The 21974-nt window shown below is 39.3% G+C and overlaps 1 protein-coding gene across 7 annotated transcripts in view; it reads left to right on the forward strand.

Annotated features, from left to right (window-relative positions):
• FAT3 (FAT atypical cadherin 3) overlaps window positions 1–21974 on the forward strand; it is a 419023-nt gene that overhangs the window by 310715 nt on the left and 86334 nt on the right. For 6 of the 7 annotated variants that reach the window (XM_055702249.1, XM_055702243.1, XM_055702245.1 and 3 more), the window contains 3 exons: window positions 9090–9229; window positions 19053–19328; window positions 20915–21125. In XM_055702249.1, the coding sequence (XP_055558224.1) occupies window positions 9090–9229; window positions 19053–19328; window positions 20915–21125 (627 nt within the window). Of the gene's footprint in view, window positions 1–9089; window positions 9230–19052; window positions 19329–20914; window positions 21126–21974 lie in introns of those variants that run through there. The other variant, XM_055702248.1, reaches the window with a different exon arrangement.

The raw sequence follows: 21974 nt of genomic DNA on the forward strand, positions 1-21974 counted from the left end.
CCTTAGTGCAAACACATTTGCTAAAATACAACTATCCAGGCTGCCTTTTATTTTTGCAAGTTCTTTGAGACAATTTATATTACATCTTTCATAAGTGCCTGTGACAGGATGCAATGCGACACATGGATGTGCTGCGTTCCTTTCTATGACAGCTTTTACCGTATTTGTGTCCAATTATTATCATTTTATTCACGGATTTTCCGCAGTTTTTCACAAATAATTAATTCAAACTCTTCACAGTCCAGTGCCATCCATTTAACTGTGAAACAGAACGGGATGCATCAACATATGGGTTACAAATGGAGCCACCAAAAGTTTGTCTTGAATGCAAGCTGAAAAAGAGAAATGTGTTTTGATGTGAGATATCAACCACAAAATTGCCATACATAAAATTGCTTATGAAAATAAGGAGGGAGAAATATCCTCAGTGAAGAGGAGGAGAAGCCATAGAAGTCTTAAAATCGCAGGGAAATGCCACTAAGGATGTAGCTGCCAAAAAGACAGAGAGTAGAAGGTCTCACTTGGCTGCAGTGGCAAAACAGGAGTCAATGTTCCTAAGCATTTCTGTCCTGCTTCTGCTGCCGATTCAGTTATGTCAATTAGAACAACTCCTTTAGCATGTCCAAAATGAGACTTTCCCCAGCAACAGAATGATCCTGCAAAGTTATCGTGCTACTTAATATTTGCAGGTACTTGTGTGTAATGTTTGCATACCTTCGGATGTAAAACACCGTGTCTGCACAAAGTGGTGTTATTTAAATGAAGTGTTGTAAAGCAAATACTATACAAAAGATTACAGAAACAAAAAGCCTTTGCCACAGACTTAGTGGAAAGGGTGCATCAGCAGTCTTTGTTTACAGGGATTGAGCTTGGCTCTCATTTCAGCATAGCTATTTGAGGATGGGTTTAGCCAACAGGAAGGACAAGGACCACAAGAGAAAGGGTCTGTCAGAGTCATTTTCATCCAACTTTTATTGCCAATTTGTGCAGATGAAAGACAGAAGCAGCAACATTTCCTCTTTGAATTTGTAGCACGGTTTCTAATGTGCCAACTACATTAAAATTAAACCCAAAGCTACTATCATGTTCTAGGGTTCCTGCTAGCCCCTGGGGAAGGACAGCATATGTTTCCTACAGTTTTCCTCCCATTCCCTTGGTTGTTTCAGTATGCTACATGCAATTTATTAGCTAACGTTTACATTCTCTTTGTCTTCTTCACTGACCCTAACCTTCCTCCCAGGAGAAATCCATCTTTATTGATGTTATTGACACTTTTTTCCCATTTGAACATTTTTCTGGACTCCTCTGCCTTTCATGGCCTTATAGTCCTTTCCTTGGCAAATTCACCAACTCTCATTAACATGCTGCCTGTGTTAAGCACTGAGAGAAGCCCTCACTCTTCCACTGTGTTCTTTTATATTATTAGAGTCACTTGCAATCAAGCAACACCGTATAATATTTAATTTTTGCCTAACAAACAGAGATGATAGGGAGAGCATTATGAAATTTAAACCTTTAATTTGTCATTTAATATGACCTTTATGGCTAAAATAGTTCAAATGGTTTAGAAGATTTTGGTATTTAAACAACTCTAATGGTTTGCCTATAGGCTGTAGCTCCTGATGCTGCAAGACGCTGCATCACTGCGAAGCGTCATGGAGACAGAGCTTCCCTAGACTTAATGAGAAGTCAGTGACCCTGACCATCCAGTGTGGTACTGTTACCATATGAATGTTGTCATTAAATATTACTGCTGTTATAAATAATAGCGCTAGCAACAGCACCCTTTTCTGCAGTAGGAATAGCCAGCAATCCTGGGCATTGAATTCCATGGAACAACAGAAGACCCTGTTGTTCCAGACACTGCATACAAGGTGCAAAGAGAAAACCCACCCCAAGAGGTTTATAGACAGCACACTATATGTTTAGATTATCTTTCCTGCCTTTAGTCAGTGTCACTATCAAAAAATACCTTTTCTCCTTGCTCCTCAGTATTGTCATGTTGGGAAAAAAGATGTTGACCCTTTACTTTTGGGGGAACATTGAGATCTAGTGCTGAAAACCCCAGTGAAGGCCCTTGGTTATTAGTAGAAGTTAGCTGTCGTCTCTGGAAAGCTGCATGGGATGGCTGATGCAGGAGGTGGTTTCTGTGCTGCTGTAAAACCTAGACCTCATCCTGCTCCATCTGGTATTTTTTGATTTTGGACATTGGTGCACAGTTCACAGTAATGTCAACAAAAGCCCTGAAGGCTTATGTAGAGGCATGGTTTAATATAGAGTTTGCAGCTTGACCTTTATGTTATGACCTTTTCAAACTAAATGGGCATTGGAATTCCAGAGGACCTCTTTTTTAATGCATATCATGCACTTTCTCCCACCTAAAAAAGAAAAGGTGGGAGGGCGGATGAAGTTCGGCTGTGTAGTATTCTGTCTGCCTAACTTCAGCATCTAATTTGCACCTAAATTACATACATTTAAAATAAATGTTTAAGTTCTTGAGTTAATCAGCTCCAAGAGAGGAAAGTGCCTTGCAGATGGGGAGGTCATCTTCTCTCCATGGACTAGAGAGGAAGAGCATGCTTACCTGTTTGTTTGTTTGTTTGTTTAATTGGGAATGGTTGAGATGTCATACCTGGTTTCTGTTTTCAGACTGCATTCAACGCCATTCTCAGTTCATGCAGATCCCACAATGTGAAAGACATGAATGTAGGTTGTTTCAGTTGGGTTAAATGTAATCAGTCATTGATGAGAAACTAATTTCCAGTGGGAACTCCAAAATAAGTCAGGGATCTTTATTTCTCCCAGGTAAATTGAGCCCTCTCTGTCTCTTCCTTTGTTAGTGGTGGGAATGGTGTGATGATTACTTTGACACTGGAGCTAAGCTGCATGGTGCTGGTTTTTGCTTAAGTAGCATGTTGCACAACATCTCCCTGATTCTTCAAACAGGCCTCACTCTTACCTTTCCTTCTTCTCCCAGCCTATGCCTTAATAAGAGCGACCAAACTTTAAAAGCACATCAGAACTTTTAATCAAGTGTGCTTAAATGACAATAATTTTAATATCTATTATTTTTAATTAATTATACATTTAATTCAGTGCTGCAAATCTTCATTAATGTCAAAAACATGTAGCTTGCTAGCTTCCTTTCAATTAGCTTCTCTGAGAACTATCTGAAATACCTTTCTGATTTCTTTTCTGCTTTTTATGCCCTTACCTTCAGCTTCTTAGCAGCAAACCCAAGGCTTTGACTCTCCTTACAATAGTTGTATCTGAAAATTCAGTCTTTGCATTATTTTCTTTCTCTTAGCACAATAGCATACATAGAAGAATAAATAATTGCCTGTTATATTACTGATGTTTATCATGTTATGTTTAACGAAACTCTGTAGTTGAATTTGTATTTCTTTAGACAGTTGCTAAATTTATTTAATCATTTTTGAAAACAGAAAAATTGGAAATGGTGGCTTTGCTGCTTTCCTGAAAATCCTAGAAGCACTTTTCACTTGCCCTTGAGTTTCAGGGTGAATGTGTTTTCTGCATTTTCCTCTGATTCTTTGCTCTGAGCAATGTGAGAATTGTAGCAATTGGCCCAATTTATTGTCACTGTCTTTGGTGTTGTTAGTTCACTTTGGGACAAGACAAGTAAGAATCTCCTCTGCCCTGAGATGTGTTTTAGAGGACTATTCTCTAAATTAGATCATCTCCTGTATTTCTCTTCTTCTCCACTTGCCCATGATCGCATGGTAGGCCAAAGGAGACTTGTGTGAGGATCTCAGTATATCCTGGCCTTATTAAGTTTGAACATGGAGCATGAATGCTCTTTGCTATCCATGAGTCAAGGAAGACTCTTCCCAGGTTTGAGCTGTATTTGGTTTGGGGATGTCCTCCAGAATTCAGTGTGATCCATCTTTGCATCTAAGACTGAACAAGTGTGATTCTCCACAGTCTTCATGTATTTCTGAGATGTGTATTCAATCCCACTCTTCTGGAACATTCCACTGGAAAAGAGGGGAAAAGGCCCTCACAGGGGACTCATTTGTATACAAATCCTCCAGATTTGCTGACATGTTTTTTTCCCTTAGCGGAGAAAATAATTTCTCACATCAGCATAATCCCATCTTTAACTGCATATCGGCAGCTGATAGGAACATAGGGAGGCCCAAGATCTTCCCCAGAAGGAACCCCATCTAGGAGAAGCACTACACAAAAAAATATCATTGCTTGCAGCAAATTCAATAGTCAAAATGTAAGCAGAATATGCTCGAAAATAAAATAATTAAAAAAAATCCCTACACTGAGATTCAAAAGGGACAGAGATGCAGAGCCCGCATTCTGTGGGAGTGCAAGATCTGCATTGTATCTTGGCTTAGGCAAATTCTCCAGGTGACCTTTAGAAATCCCTTTTAACAGTTCAGAAAGTTCCCTTGGCCTGTCTGTTGCATCAAATGAGTGGCAAGCTTTACATCAGAAGATCCTCTCCTGTTAGACATGTAAGGTTCAGTGCTTTCTTTCTTTAAAAACTATCTTCTTTATTAAAAGGGAAATTAATCCTTTCCAAAGCATGTAGGACTTTTGTCAGAAGAAAAATCTGTTTACAGTGAGTAGGGGACCAAGAAACAAGCTAAGAATGAAGGTAACGCTCCAGATTCAGCCAGAAAATGTAACCAAGGCTACTCTGTACCAAGGACACAACCTATATAGTCTGTTGGCTCAGAGGTGTCTTATTTCAGTTCCCTGAGATCTCCTTTTTGACCACACTGTACTGTCTGTTAAATGGAGAATTAAGGCTGTGCTAGACCGGTCTCATGAAGCTGTAGTGAGGGCCAACTAGTAAGATCTTTCATAGCAGGGGCTGTTTCTATAGCATCCTGACTTTGATAACAGCTGAAATTGGCTAGAGTAAAATTGGGAAGTCCTATATAAACTATAACATGGTTTCAGATAACATTAAAAAAAAATTGCCTAATTGTAGAAGTATAATGCTTCCAGGGCTTATGCAAGAGCATTAATATCGATCTCAAGAAAGTATGGGTGGAATTCATCTCACTGAACTTTAGGTGTCCCAAGTGTAGACATAACTATCTGTGCTAGGTTCCTTTGAGAATCTTAGCAGTCAATTAGAGAGAAAAAGCACTTTCTAGATGATTTATATCATCCCAACATGGTACGTCTTCTCATCCAAAGATGGTATTGCAAGTAGATGTGGACTTTTCATAAAATCCCACTCAAAGCACTTCAGTTTAATCAGGGTCTTTTAAGGGAAGTCTTTAATCTGTATTGAAGATATATCAGCGGGACATCTTAGCCTGCAATAGTAGTGCAAACAACAGCTAATCCACATCTTTCTGAGGTCATTCAGTGTCAAAATGCTTTCTCAGGACAACCTGTCTGTCCAACTTGTCAGTTCAGTCATCTTGCCTTCTTTATTGTTGATTTTCCCAAAGTGCCCGAGGAACTCACAATGCATTGTCTTCATTTGAAATATTTCTTTCTTAATGCAATTGCAAGCACATTAGCAAAGAGAGCTTCTACATATCTTGTATCTGAAAGCAGGTTTTAGTAGACAATAAAAAGGGAAGTGTGTGCCATATGTTGGAAAATGGAATAAGCAATAAAAATTCACATTAATAAAACTGAGTAGCTGAACAAAATTTTGATCATCCTTAGCCCCCTTTCATCCTAAGATTGTGATCAAAGGAAATGTTAAATGGCCGCTAGTAACATTGGTAAAACTGATACTGTGGGAGCTTACAGCACTGCAGTTGAGCTCGCTTCAAAAGGGTTGGTAGTTACCTGGCAGCATACTTCTGAAAACCAGCCTCAAGTACCCCAGAAATGTGTGAAGTTGTCACCTTCCCAGCTGTCACCTCCTACGAGCTCAGTCCTCCCACCTCAACATGAGCACCTTTGGAAGGAAGTGGTTTCACATGGAGTTCCCAGAATAGTTTGGCTGCAGGAGTTTTTAAGACAGGAGTCCTTTTGTTTTACACAAGAATGTTTTCTCTCTCTCCGTGCCTCTCCAGCACCTGTCTTTCAAAGATAATTGTGTTGGGTGCTTGTCTGGGTGCTTTATAGTAGGTCTTGCATAGACTTAACATGTCTGTAAGACTCTTAAGACTTTAGCATTTATGCCCAATTCATTAATTATTCTTCAGTGCTTAAGTGCAAGAAGCATTCATCATATGAGAACCTGTTGTGTAGGTATATGAAGGCAGAGGAGGAGTACGAAGTATTTCCAGACTGCCTCTAGTAGTGCAGATGAGAGGCAGGACCCAGTATCAGGCAGTATTCCCAGAAGTTCAGTGGCTCTTCATCTGACCATGGTCTGTTAAAAAGTACCAGGCTGAATCAGGAATAAATCAGGTTTTCACTCCAAAAGAGATTATAATCACAAATCTCACAGCTGGATGCTCTCTGATTCATCTCTGTCTCAGTGTATGATGCAGTTTCCGCCTTGTTTAATAGAAAATGAATCAGTGTAAAATAAAGTGCATTGCCTGTTTAGTTACAAGTGTAGGCTAGATTGGGGTGGCTAGCAACCAAGATTTATTTGCTTGTCACTAGACCATTTCCGAAGATGTGAATAACACAAAAAACTCATATGATGGATTCAGTTCTTATTTTAGGGGAAAAATATACTTCACTTAATGAAAATGGCTTGAAGAAGTCAGTGTATCTGCAATACACTCCACAGTACCCTGCAAACCCAGCTCTAAGCCAACAGAAGAAGGGAATTTAAAACATTTATTGCTAATCCTTCCATGTTACTTCTTGGAAGTATTGAAGGCAGGGTTTCTTTGAAAGCATATGCCAGTAGATAGCATATAATTTTTGATCACTCATTAAGATGGTTATTAAGCATCTTGAAGTATAGACTTTCATTTTGTTTTCATGGTTATCAATATGAAACATTCTCTTTGCAAAGTTCCTACTGTTCCAAGGCTAGCTTCATTTCAGCAGAGATTTCCTTGCAAGAATCTCAAACTCTTTTCTTCAAAGGAGGCTTTTTTCAGAGTTGGTTTTTATGGTATGATTTTTCTCAAGCAAATCAATTTAAAACATTAATTGGAAGACGGCATCTTTTTCTTCCAGTCAAACTTAAAAAAAAAAAAACAACCAAAAAAAAAAGAAAAAAAAAATAAAACAAAAACAACACTGAAGATAGGATCAATGTCCAAATACCTTGCTATTGCTTCAATGTCAAGAACAATTATGCTTTTTTTCCTAGTTTCAAACAGTGTGCTTTATATATATATACATCTCAATTGAGAAAAATATGCAATTTGAGCTTGCAGAATTAGGTTGGGGAATAAGCAATGTCTCTACCCACCACAAACCAGGGCAGATCCAGTGTCAGTGTGTTCCTGGAAAACCACAGCTCCATCTGTTAGGCTTAGAGCTGTATATATGTATATACATATATTCAGCATAGGGAAGTCTGTTGGCACATCTGAAATGACTACGTTTGGATTATTTCAGTGGGCAGAAGTTCACCAGTTCTGCCTTTCCTTTGCATAGGTCACCTGCACTCTTATTCTTCCTCCCTCTTTCTTCTCCCCATCCCTGAATGGCCTCCAAGGCAGATACGGGTTGAGCAGCACTTTTCTACCTTCCCCTTTCTTTGCAATAGCCTGTGCAAGAGGTAGAGAAAAGTGAGGACTTCTTCAACATAAGGAATTCAGGGGCTGTGATTTTGCTGTGGTTACTGTTAAACTTCAGCTTCTTGGAATGCCCAAGCCTTTTCCCTCTCCCTAAATGCATGACTTTCTGAAATTAATGCCTGTTGTCAGTCAACAAACCATGCAGGTGCAAGACTTGATGGTAGAGCAGGGAAGGCTGTCCTCTTCTCTGTCCCCCACCCTAAAATGAGAGCCATTCAACGATCAAACACCAGCCTTTCAAACATGTATCTCTACATATATATTGCACGAGAGCTAAGTCAATGGAATGGATGTTTTTCTACCAGTGGATCTAATCTCAAAAGATCTGATCAGCTCTTACACAAGTTTTATAACCAGTGGGGTTTGAAAGCCTTTTCTGCTTTGTAGGAACTGGGCTGTCAGAGACTGTAGCTAGTGCATTACATTGCTGTGTGATGAATATACCTCAAAATTCGTTTGTCAGCAGTGTGTTCCACCTCTCCCTGTCCCCAGACTCCAGAAATTTCAGAGTCAACTCATAACAAATTCCACTTTATAGATGAGTGAGTAATAAGCAGCTTAGCAGCAGGGAGTGTGTGCTTTATTTTTTAACATAATGAGTGGTTCTATTTTATAAACTGTAGCTGTGGCTGAGAAATCCTGTAACCCTTTAATCTCAAATTATGTATGGCTTTCTCTTACTTATTAATAGATTTTTTTTTTCTTTTTCCTTTTTTTTTCTTTTACTGGAGACTCAGGAGGGTTTTCCCACTGCTGCATCATTCAGTGTGTGACAGGATAGGGGGATATTAGTTTCAGAACAGTGCTTTATGAGGGTTCTTTTAATGGAAAGGAATTTAGGATGTGTATCCTGTCAGATCGGTTTGAATAATTCCTAAAAGACTAGTAGAATTTGACCTTTGCTGCCAGTAATTCTCATTGTCCTTGAAATTAACATAACAAATCTCTATTTGCATTTTTTAAATTGATCATAATTGTAATTTTTCAAGACTCGGTTGCCAGTCTTTTCACCCACGAGCATCAGTGAGAATTCCCTGAAAATAAAATTTGCAGAATAAAATCTTCTTAAAATGATTTTTATACAAAAAGATAATTGTGCTTGTTCATTATCCAAACTACAAGGGCACACATCTTATGGGCTTATAGCCATTTGATTCTTTTTATAGACTCAGTTATGGTTCACTTAAATATACTGCTAGATTTTTTTTTCTTGCAGTGCATTTTAATGATATCTGCTTTCCAATATACAAACTGCTTTGAAATATAATTGAGTTATGAACAAAGAAGTATCAGTAGATGTACTGTGTATATGCTAAGGCAAGCCGTTAAGATGGATGCCAGTAAACAGATATGCCCACTTCTAGGAACATTTTCAATGGAAATTTTCCAGACATGGCTAATTTAATTGTATTTTTGTGCAACAATTAGGAGGGAATTACGATAGTTCTTTCGACGCGGAGAAGGGAGTGGGCACTATTGTCATTGCAAAGCCCTTGGATGCAGAGCAGAGGTCAATATATAATATGACTGTGGAGGTCACCGATGGAACAAACATTGCCACGACTCAGGTAGAATATCACATTCCTTTCTTGGCAAGTTTTTCATTTGTTAGTGGAATGTATATGATATAAAAATTAATAATTTTGCCATTCAGATTAAACCTCATCCTTTGAGACCACCATTAACTAATGGAGGGGATATTTTCCAGAGCCTTTCCGTCTGGTTGTAAAGGATTGGCTGTTGAAGGTTTCAAAGCGTTATTTCTCCTTTTGTCCTCTTCATGCTCACACAAAAGTAATTTGCCTTCTTCCAGCTGAGGGAGTCCCTGTCACAGGCAGTGAAGCTTAGATTTTGACAATTGTATTACCCCATAATGGTCCAAAATACAATAGTGCTTCTGCAGTGTGGGGGCATATTGCTATTGATTGTATTAAATGGAGTTTATACCTCTTATCCTCCCAAGACCCAAATGTGGGACACAGGATCAATTGTTCAGAGAAGAAATTATTCAGAGGTGAAACTTAAAATTCAGAGGATCTCTCCTTTAGTGTCACTGCCTGCAATTACATTGTCTTTGAGGGAAAAGCCCCAGTGAACCCTTTAAAACCAGGCTTGCTTATCAGGCTCAGTGCCTTTCAGCAATTAAAAAGTCAGGTCAGATAAACGTGAAGGGCTGGGATAATGCTGGCTCTGACACATCCTTGTCAGAGAGACCCTGACTCAGAGCCTGGGTATCTCTTCACTGGGAACCAGTCTGGAGTTGGGTCAGGGTCATGGCACAAGGACAGGGACTCTACGGTGCAAGTGGCACCAGGGAGACTCCAAAGAGAAAAAATCATCAATACCAAGTGGAGTTGTGGAGTATGGATTAGCTAAGGCCTGAAATCCTACATCTGAATTACTGCCCATGTATAAGCATACCTATAGCATGAGTATTATTTGACACATAGGAAAAAATACATACTGGTAGAGGACGCCTGTGTGCAGCCTCAAATCCCAGATTAAATGTGGTTTGTAGAGGAGATGAAAGAAATAAGTTTGTGATGTTGTTTGCTTCTTTATAATGCAGAAGGAAGGCCCAAACATTTTTTATATTTACATATATGCATGCACATGCAGATGCTTCTGTTTTACCTTGCCTTTTTGCTCAAATGGTTCAGATGTAAATCTGTATTCAGAGTCACACCACCAAGAGATTTCCTAAGAGACTGTTAAATCATTGTGTGCTTTCTTGGTCTGAATTCCTGTTTATAACCAGCCCTGAAATCTCTAAGTATCCCTATCTGACAATTTCTTCTGATAATCCACCCTTGATAAGAAAACATCATTTGATAGTCAGTTGGGTGGTAGGAAGTCTGCTATTTCCCCTGTTAGTTTCAGTAATTAATTGCATCTCTGCTAAAAAACATCCCTTATTTTTAACTTGATTATATCTGGCCTGTATTCCCTGTTATGCCTTTCTCTGCTCAATTAAAGAGCTCTTTAAAAAACAGTATTTTCTCCCCAGGAAGGCACTTAATCAGAATAGTCAAGTCACCTCCTAGTTCCTAGTCTTCCGGTAGACAAGCAAAGGAGAGTGACTGACCTCTTTATGTTCCCTTTCCATAAGACATTTTCTTCAGCTCTTGAGTAGTTTTTTTGGTTTGCTTTGTTTTTTAGTCTTGGCAACACTCTCAGTCCACATTTCAGAAATGTGGTGTTGAATCCCTAACACTACATTTTTTTTCTTGCAAACATTTCAGCCTAACAAATATTAAAAAGCATAGGGAATTTCAAACAGGCTGGATACAAGTAATTCCTTTTCTCATGGATATTATGTTTATTGTTTTTGCTGCTTTTAATTTAATAAGTTTACCCCTATGACAGTCCTCAAAGCCTATTCTGATGAAAAAGCCACATTTTTAATTAAAGCATATGGTAAAAACATATTTCAGTAAATCTGTTGCATTCTAAAAGAAGCCTGAGCATTCTTTGTAACAGTGATGTGACCTATTTAAAAATGTTAAGATAGTCATTTACGACTGCAATAGTATAGCGTGAAATAATCATTGGTGGGTACAGTACCTGCTTTACTCCACCTCCCCATCTCCATTTGGATACTGCTTAAGAATTTAATTGTGGCCCAGAAAACATCTAAGAATGTGTTTCTTTTGGTCTTCACAACAGAGATTTCAAAAGCGATCATTATCTCAAAGCTGCCAGAATTATGGCCTTCCTAATTATCTCTCCCCTTTACAAAACTTTCATATGTATTTTTTACTGTACTTTGGAGCCTCTGATTACCTTATTCATCTTTATTTCCTTTTAGAACAATAATAATAATAAAAAAACCTGATAGGTTAAGTAAGATAAGTCATAGAAAGAGTCAAAAAAGCATGTACTGATGGCTCTTAGCGGCCTTGTTCTCAGTTTTGGTAAAATGACATTGTAAGTATTTTGTCTCGTTTACATAGTACCACCTGCATTTTTCAGTGTAGCTGCAGAAAGATATGGTAGAAGAGGAAGTGGGTAGAAAGCAAATACATAAAGTCATCCTCTTGTAAACATTAAAATAATGTAAAGCCCCCCTCTCAAAGTGCAGTGGTTTATTATGAAGCAGCTGATCATCACCATGCCAAATGGAACAGTCTTGCTTTTTATTCTGCTGCACCTGTTTCCTTTATCTCTTTCTGGCCTTTTGTCTATTACACAGTTGGAGGTGGTAAAACACTGTGTAAAAATGCCAAAGATTCTTGCTTCAGTAACATGATCCCTGACATGGACTTGCAGAAGTTTCTTCACCAGTGTTCCTGCATGCCTTAAGCCCTGATAAACTGTTCACTGCTTTCATGCCTCACTTCGCACGTGGTTCACCACCATACTGCGAGAGGAAGGAAATAATTTTGATTTTAAAGTTAATCTGTTGTATTAATGGTGTTCTGTTGCGAAAAAAAAGGCAAAAAGAACTTGGGGAATATTATATATATAAAAAAAAAATAAATCACAAACTTCCTTTGTAACTGAAAACCTGTTGGGTTTGGGCATGATCAGGATTTCAAAAAGGAATACAGTCTCCAAAGTGAGAACCAAAGCGCCAGGACTTCGGGAGTGGCTGCCGCTCACCGTGCTGCCTGTCCAGCTGAGCTTCAGCCATCCTGGCAGGACAGCTGTGAGGGGGGGCGATGGAGGGAGCAAAAGATGAAGAAATGTTGACTTGTTTGGTTTATATATTTAAAGTGTGGGTATAAAGCTTCTGTCACGTTTATTAACTTCTAGGAAGGCTAAGTCTCCCGACTTAGCCAGGGAGAGCTTTTGGTTTTTTCCTTTAGCTTAATTCGTCATCGCTTAAGGCCACGTGGTAATTTATTAAAGGCTGAGGGCATACATTTGCTCTAAATCCCCATGAAACCTGATTCCTGCAGCTGCCAGGCAAGCTGTTGGCCTTGGGGAGTGGATGGGGCTTCTGCATCCCATGCGCTGGAGAAAGCCAGGACAGCAGCTCCCCGCACTGACCCTGCTCCTTGCCAGTGCCACCACCTCCCTTCAAGCTGGGAAAGGGGCTTTTGCCCTCGTGTGAACAGAGAGGACTCTCAAGAGCAAGAAATCAGAGTTAATGGCATCTAAATGCCTACTCCTGCCACAATCTTGACAAACTTTTGACCGTGTAACGTTAGAGGTTCTCTTAGTCATAAGTCAGGCTTATCCAAAAGCCGCCTTTTTTTTTTTTTTTTAACTGAATTCAGATGTTTTACATCCAAGCACAACATAGGAATGCCATTTATTTACTTCTGTGTAGTCCACACTTGAGTTTTGTTAAAATACCCACAGAAGTAGAGTACAGTAGGGAACAATCATCTAAGTGATGATAATTTTTCACTTTTATTGAGAATGTTGTACTAGCGGATAATTATTTTTTTTAAGAAAAGAATCCTTGAGGCATGGTATTATGTGAAGAAGATGGTTTTACTTCTTGCTTATTTTCATACCTCCTCCTTATTTCTCATCATCCTAACCACTATAAAAAAGATGCTTTAAAGCATGAAGGCTGATGCTTCCAAGCCAGGAGGCAAAAAATGCCTCAGTTTCCCTTATTGCAAAACTGTAATTTGAAGAAGTGAACAAGATCTGGACTCACTGTTTCCCAGTAGAGTGGACATTCAGAGAGGAACATGCAGTTCCCTCTGAAAATTTGTTGTAGCTGGTCACTTGTAATACCTTCAGCTGGAGCCAACCAGGCTGGAGGAGCAGACAAGAGGAGTTACTGCTCATTGTCCCTTTCTGTCTCTCGTTGCAGAAGGCTGTGGTCTTGTATTTATTCCTCCGGTCAGAATTGACCTTCAGCAGTGAGTTTCAGGATACCAAACATGATCTCACCTTTCAGAGAACGCCTTTTCTTTATAGGACTGTTTCTTAACAAAGAGGAGCTGATTGATCACCTCAAGCGAGGGTGGTTCTTTTAACGGAATGGTGAAAAGCTCTTCTTAGAGGACCATGGCCAAAATGTAGATCAGATGTTAGTTAGAGACTGCCAGAAGAGGTTCGGGTCTGTGGACTCTTCTAGGATGGACCAGAACAGATGGGGTTTCAATTCAGTTTTTCACTTCTGCGCAGTTGAATGTTTCCTCCCAACTAGAACCAACCCAGTCCTTGATTATTATTTTTTTTCTGTCCCATCCAGCAGCCTCAGCAGTGCCTTGCCTGTGGAAACAAAGACTTTTCCCCCCATTCTAACATAACACAAGGGGCATGGTACAGTGTAAATAACAGTCCACTAAGGTTGGGAAAGAAACTGTTTGTATTTTTCTGTTAAGGCTGGGGTTTGGAGGAGAGAAGAACTTGTCAGGAAGTAGCAAATAAAGCTGTGTGGTAACACTATTGAAAGCAATATTAAATCAAAATGGGCTTTCAAAACCCATACAAAAGTGTAACCTGAGTTTAAGCAATTCAGGCACTTAATAAGTTGTACTACAACACTGTGCCCAGACCGAGCAATTAGCCAAGCAGATTCTTCCAGCTTCAAATGTCTAAAGCAGCTCCTGGCATTTATCCAGTTTTCACTCAAATGTATTTGTGCCTAAACCAAAGGTGTTTGTGATGAGCAGCATTAAAAACAGCTTTGGAAAGACTTCCTGCATTAGGTTTTGTCCTGCTTTGATTTGATTGTATTTCTTTAGGCCTTTCATTTACCATTTTGAATACAAAGTCTTTGCTAATGCTCTGAGTGTTACTTCGCCTAATTTGTAAGCTTGGAGGCCTGTGAATCCTTTATTTGAAACTTGCTTTAACTGTGGGAAATAGGAAGTGAGCAGGGAGAAGCAAATCTTTTATAGCAAGACGCTTGTTCGGACTGTAAATTAGGCTCTGCACAATGGAAGCAGAAGGAGGCAAGCCTGCCTTTCTGAAGCCTGCGATGCGCTGGAGAAGATACGAGCTTTCAAGGATAACCAGGCAGCGACTGCTTTGCTGTGTGCTTGCTTTATGAGCAAGGAAAAAAGACTTGCAGCTAATGTTTGTCTATGAAAAGTGGTTTAGCCAGTAACCTTGCACAGTCCTCAGAAAAGAGGAATCCCTATTTAGAAGCAAACAAATAGTAAACATTCCCATTCATCACCTTTTGGAGATGTGTTGGGAACCTTTTAAAGCCTGTCTTTGATTTTACACAATGGTTATTGTTGCAGCATAATACCCCAGGCACCTACACAGTAATGAAAAATATTTATGCAACACAGCTCATTCTTGCCATGTCTTCCATTTGGAAATAAATATGAAGGAAGTATTAAATTACACACTGTGAGTCACTTCAGTAGGATAACACTTGATTTTGGGTGAAAGATATGCTACAGGCTGGCTAAAGCTTAAGGCTTCAAGGAGCAGAGTGCTGGCCCTTTTGAAGTCAATGGGAAATTTGCCAGTAGTGCCAAGATTTTATGCCTAAGTTTGGCAGCCGTTAAATGAATTTGAGTAACTTTCCTCATATTAACAATCTGCTGGCATTTGGCTTACTCAACTTTGCATGTGTTTGTAGGATCAGGTTTTCTATGAGCCTGGTGTCCATGTCAGTGTAACAGTTGTCTATTATTAAAGGAAAAGGTTGCCCCTTTTTTTTAAGTAACACCTTACCAGAAGCCATCCTGCTGGAGCAGGAAATCTTCTGCATAGGAATGTAGCATTTTAAGGTGACCTAATAAAAGGGGGGTGGCTCTAAAATAAGCCTAAAACATCTTTGCCAGCTTTGCCATGGTACTTCCCATGTAGCTTTGGTTAAGTCATTGACTCTTTCTGCAAGGCAGTGTTTTCCTGGGCAAAGGATGAGGATAATAGCCACTTGCTTCTCAAAAATGTTTTAAGGATTGAAGGACTAAAATCTATTTAAAATGGCACTTAAGTTCCATATTCTGTTACCTGATTTTGTTTCAGGTAGCTCCCAAGACAGTTACATTTTTAAGAACATAAAAGGAGTTCCATTTCCTCCTTTTCCATAGCTTGTGAGTTTAACTGAGCTCTGTATAATCAGTATTCCCATATATAAAATAACTTTCTATTGTTGCAAGGAAAATCCACCCCCCTCTAGTAAATGGGAGACCGTAATGTTAATATTACAGTTGACTCTCGGGGATTTTGAGGGACATCTGACAAAAAATTAGAAATGCTCTTAACTGCTTTAATAGAAGAGATAGAGACTCAATAATGACCTCTTTATTCATTAGCATCTCTTTACCCACCGCCTTCCATCTCCAGATGGAAGTGGCTGTTGAAATGCAGAGTATGTAATAAATAATGCGTATTTCAATGTAGATTACTTGACAAATCATTAAAATACTGTCATCTCTGGGGAGGAAGATGCCTGCCACTTAAACAGACACTTGATCAGTTTTACAGTAGATATGAAGTGAAAGGGGGGGGGGGGGGGGGGGGGGGGAATAAGAAAGAAAGAAAAAAAAAGACAAAAAATAGAGGTTATTTTCTGGAAACTATAAAAGCAATTTTAAGTTCATAGTTCCCTGTAAGTTTGATGACCACAGTAAATGAGGACTTCAATTTTTTTATGTTTTCCCCTTTCCATGCCTCCCACTCCCCAAGTACCATCATGGTCCATATCTGTGTATCAGAACATTGGCCTATACCTTTTCCAGTGGGAAGAAATGCTGCTTTGTGAACCCACAGTGTAATTTCCATAGTCTCATGGCTTAACCTTGGTCTCTGATGCCGATCCAGTCCCACCCTGTTTAGTTTGTGCAGTCTAGTGAAGGCATAAATCACAGAGCCGTGGTTTGCACGGTCACGGTGCAAGCTTTGTGGTGGATAAAGCTTTATGCCCTCCTCTGTTTTCCCAATGTTCCTGTGATCCTAAAATACATTGGATAGATATAGGGGGTAGTGAATGCCAGCAATGGACTGATCACAAACCACGCAAACAAAACAGCATGTCACTGCTGTAGACACATTGGTGTGAATCTGTGCATTTTTTCCCCCTTTACATAATAGCTTGAGCTTGCACGCAACAGTGTTAAAAACAAATTCACAGGTACAAGCCTGTCCCTCACATGGCAGCTTTCTTGTTCGAGGTAGACCATGCTGTACTAGCATTAGCAGAATCAAACAATTGGTATTTTCAATCAAATCCATTTGGAAGTTTTTACTTCTCTGTTAGACTATCTAAAATGATACGTGACAAAAGTTTTGGTCACTAATTACCAGTAAAACAAGTTGTGGTGGTATCTGTTAACAATGCAGCAGTAAAATAATCCAGCCGTGTTACAGTGGTACCTGGCAAGGACTGAGGGTGTGCAAGTATTAAACAGTGGTAATCAAATTATCCCAACTCATCGCTGTAGTCTCCTCCTTACACTAACAAAAGTGGTTCAGCACTGGCTCTGTGTCCTATTAGAGTTGAAGGCTTTCATTTTTTCCTCAGGCTTTCTTTCATATATTAAAATGCATTTCTTCACATATTTTTCAGATGTGAGTTTGGCTTTTTTTTCCCCTCAGTCAGATCAGAAACACTCCTTGATATACTGTGTAGCAACAGCAAAAATATAAAAAGCTAAGTAACTCTTCATCATTATTATAGGTCCAGCAATGTATATTTCCCCCTAATGTTATTGCTATCTCTCCAAGACTGAGGCATAACTTAATATAGGCTTTGCCCTGTTTCACTCTGGCGTACCATAATCTGGTGAAAATTAAATCGTATGGAATGCACTCAACATAAAAGTCCTGTGCCATTTAACTTACAGAGCATTTTATTTCAGCTGTCTTTTAAACAGTTCCCAGGCTAGTTCATTATGACTGCTGCTTACAATTGCTCATGTTCCTTCTGGTAACGTGTTCTGCAAACCCTTCCACATATCATGGAAATCTAAAGTTGCATTTCTCTCTAAGGCCAGCGTCTATTTGTGCAGTATTGCAGTAAAAGTATAGCTGTATTTTTATTCTGTTAAAAAAGTATGGGTGAACAGGGCTTGATCAAGCAAAGTAATAAAATTTGCTTTAAAAAGAGCCAAGTACTTTTCAGAACAACAAAGAAAATATCATGAAGGATGGGTTAAGTCTCCTAGTGTAAGGGAAGAGTCCTGTGCATGGCCTTTCCCATGTTGTTCATTGGACTATTTCTTACTTCAAAACCTTTGCAGAAAAAGACGGTTCCATTTCACTCGCTGTAAAATTAGGTGTGTCCCTTTCACAGGCATGTTCTGCAAAAGGTAATTTTTTGTTTCCAGTACTGAAAAAAAAGCAACTCTGTATTTGGTCTTTCAGTATTGCATAGTTTGTCAAGGGTTTTGCTGCCACACTGTCCAAAGTAATCTATAGCATACGAAGTCTGGAAAGCAAATTTTCTCCAGGGAGTGACTCCTCCAGTGGTGAAAACACAAAACCTCATTGGAGCCACACATGCATAACGTCGCATAGTCACATAACTTTTGGTGGAAGGCAATGCTTGGGAAATAGTGATTCTTATTAGTTTCCAGAGTCAGCTTGTGATACACTGAATTGGGTGTAATAGGTAGCAACAGCAGCATCCTGGCTGCCTTCCCCCTCTCCAAGTTTCTTTAGGGATCAATACTGAGGTTTTAAAGACAGACTTGAAGCAGATGGCACAGCGTTCATTCACATTTTTAGCAGAAGTTCTACTGTTCATAAACTGCAACAGAAGGGAGGCAAATAGGTGTTAGAGGGGAAAGTGAACTAGTCTGCAATAAAGCAACCATCACTGACAAAGGAAGAGCAAGGATGAAACCATAAAAATAATCCTGTCACCAGTGCCCTGAGATTACCTGTCCTTGGTGGTATGTATTCATCTGTGTGGGGTGGGCTTGCATGGTCGTTGGGTCATGTCTCCTGTTCTTGCCTCATCAAGTGTCCTAACACAGCCTAAGGTGTAACAGCAACTTGAAGTCTCCACTTCTGTCATGATTTGACATTGCTGGTATGTCCCAATGCAATTTATCAGGCAGGAAACAACACAGGATTTAGCCAAATCTTAATTGTGTGAAAGCAGATTTAAGTAACATGGAAAGGATTTCCTTATAGCCTTATTAATAGCGAAGGGGAAAGGAAATCCCATAATAGCTCTAGAAGTCTCTTGTAACCAGAGCAGTTGTAAGGGATGGCAAAACCTTGACCTCTGACTATTGTAGGAATACTTTTCCAAGTCTATAGACACTGAAAATACAGACTCCTTTGTCAAGCTCTGAGTAGGTCTTATAATTAGGAACATTTTGCCTCCAAAGTCGTATCTTACTATTTCTTTTGATCTGAACAGTAAGCATTTAATATTAAATGATGTGTCTCACCATACAGCAGCATAACATTATCAGCCACCTGAAGTAAATTCCATTTCCCTATGTGCCTATTCAGTAATCTAGCTAGACTTCAGTAACTTCAAGTGCTTTTCTTTTTTTTTAACTATAGGTTCTTATCAAGGTGTTGGATAACAATGATAATGGCCCAGAATTCTCTCAACCAAGTTATGATGTCACCATTTCAGAGGACATCCTCCCTGATACTGAAATTCTGCAAATTGAAGCTATAGACAGAGATGAAAAGCATAAGTTGAGCTACACTATTCACAGCAGCATCGATACAGTCAGCGTGAGAAAATTCAGAATTGATCCCAGCACTGGGGTGCTCTATACTGCTGAGAGATTAGACCACGAAGCTCAAGATAAGCACATCCTTAATGTCATGGTAAGAATGCAATATTCACTTGGCTCAGGAGACAATCACTGCTGCTTCAGGTGCATACGTGCCTTAGTCTTTGCATAAGCAAAGGACTCTTAGCACAAGTAGTCATTAATTTCATCTTGTCTGCCCTGCTGTGTATTTATTTTACATGTTTTATTTGGGCTTTTTGGGAAACTTATTCTGAATTCATTGTGTGGAATGTGAGATGATTTGCTATCTCGAGGGAGAGCAAGCAGGAAATTATTTAATCTCTTGACATCTGGTCCTCTCACTCAAGGTAATTTTCAGAGTTTCTGAAGTGAGGCTGAAAGTGATTTGAAAACTTATTCACAGGGAGATAACTGCTTTCTTGTCATAGAGGATGCTACAGTCTTTCTGAATGCAAGCCTGGTTTATAGTTTACTTTTACAGACATCAGTACATAAACTGTTGATATACAAAATAGCTTTCATCTGTATTTCCAAATGTTTGGGTATGCAGAAAAAAAATTAACCACCATTTTTTGCTCAGTGTGCCTAAATTACAGAACAAAGTCTGTGTGTTTTCGAGTGATGATTGTGTATTATGGACTGGAGGCTAAAAAAAATAATAATCTGCATTAGTTTAAACATTGTCGTCTGCTATTTTCTTGAATTACTTAAGACTCTGGCAGAAGAGGCCTTTAAAGGGACAATTCATGGTGTGTTAGGCATGGGGAGATCTTTGGACGGGAGACCCTTGGAATCGGAGAACTGCTGTGAGATCCAGCAAGCAGGAGCTGAATAGGGTCTCAGCTCACAGAGTACTTTGAAAGTAGGCTAAGAAATTAATATAAACTGGATCACAGAGAGACATGGCTGACACAGGTCCATTTCCTGGTGCCTGATTTTGATATCTACTTGATACAATAGGGGTTTTAGCTCTATTTGAAGAGGAACCAAGCTATTGGGGATCGTGTTGGCAGGATTATCGGTGTAGCAGTGCTGAGATATTTTGCATGGGGTTTAGAGAGGTGTGATAAAACTGTTGGGAGTGCTCAACATTTCTTAAAGTAATTCCTACTCTGTTTACTATTGGTATCATCATCTTCAAAAAGGTATGTACATGTATAATGATGAAAAAGTCCATTGGCAGCTACAACCACTGGACTGACACATGACTGATCATAGTGGGTAAAATTGTTTGAAGCTTTTTGAAAGAAGGAACAATGGGCAAGGTTTATTTGCCTCTGTGCTATAAAACAAGGGAAGGCCAGGCAAAGGCATGACCATTTAGCATGTATTAAAAACAAAGTATTTATTGTAAGCCTAAAACTGAATTTAAGATGTCATGTGGTTGCCCCTTTAAAAAAAATCACATCATGATCATTAGTTGCTCTGCGTTCTTTCACAAGTGAAAAAGAAGTCACTAGGCTTTTCTAAGTGTCTTTAACTTTACAATCTGCTGTCTCACATGTGCATGTATTTTAGAATGTTCTTTGGGACAAATGGATCTTTTTTTATTACTTTGTATTAAATAGAACTGAAAGCATTATTAGCACTCAGATGAGTAACATTTACGAGCTTTTACTAGATGGATATGAAGATGTGTATTATGCACTTGTTCTATAGGTCCGCGATCAAGAATTCCCTTACAGAAGAAACCTGGCCAGAGTCATCATAAATGTGGAAGACTCAAATGACCACAGTCCATACTTTACCAGCCCGTTGTATGAAGCCTCAGTGTTTGAATCAGCAGCAGTTGGATCAGCAGTCTTGCAGGTCACAGCTTTGGACAAAGACAAAGGAGAAAACGCAGAGCTTGTCTACACTATTGAAGCAGGTTAGGACAGAGGCTGAAAATGTAGCATCATTATTCATGCTGTCCACAGAGCAGTGCTGCGATGGTGGCGTGTCTTGACACACAAGTCAGCTTCTTTGGTCTACTTTCCCCTGTAGAGTGGGCAAAGGAGACACCTTCCTGTTGGTTGGGTTTTATTTTTAAGCTACTCTAGCCAAAACCTGTCAGAACAGAATCTTATTCACATTCCCTAGATGGTTACAGAGCCTTTTACCTCTTAAGTCATTGGTTCAAAACCCTTACAGAAGATGGTTCTTGAAAGCGACAGCCAGCGACTTGTTTTCAGGTTGCTGGCTTCAGTCTAGCACACAGTGAATCCTCCGGAAGCAAATGCCGCAACAGCTGGTATGTCCTGGCATCTTGGCCAATACTCGGATCAGAGGAGCATGGAGACTAACACCAAGGCTATGCTAAAAACTTCTGTCAGCAGAGCCATAGCATTTTAATGGCACAAGGTCTCTTGAAACTAAGGGAGAGCATGGTGGTACCAGATTAAAATTGGTTTTGCAGTTGGAACTCTGGATATTTACATTCACCACATAATCTGTACCAGGGAAAGCATTCCTCTGCTGGAGCAACAGCATGGTCACGAGAAATTTACATTATGTCTGCCACACATGCAAGTGAATGTAACTTTCTCTGGCTCATATGGATCTGAAATTAGGAATTATCTCTGAGATAAACTATTAACATATATACAGGAGGGGTGCCTGGAAAAAAAAGGAAGTAGAAATTTGTAACCTTTTGATTTTCTGATGTTTCATTCCTGCTTTTTTTCTTTTTTTTTTTCTTCTCAGTAGTATGAATCTTTCTGTTGTAATAATATTAAAA

The sequence above is a fragment of the Falco cherrug genome, chromosome 2, assembly GCF_023634085.1.
Source record: "Falco cherrug isolate bFalChe1 chromosome 2, bFalChe1.pri, whole genome shotgun sequence".
Classification (NCBI taxonomy): domain Eukaryota; kingdom Metazoa; phylum Chordata; class Aves; order Falconiformes; family Falconidae; genus Falco; species Falco cherrug.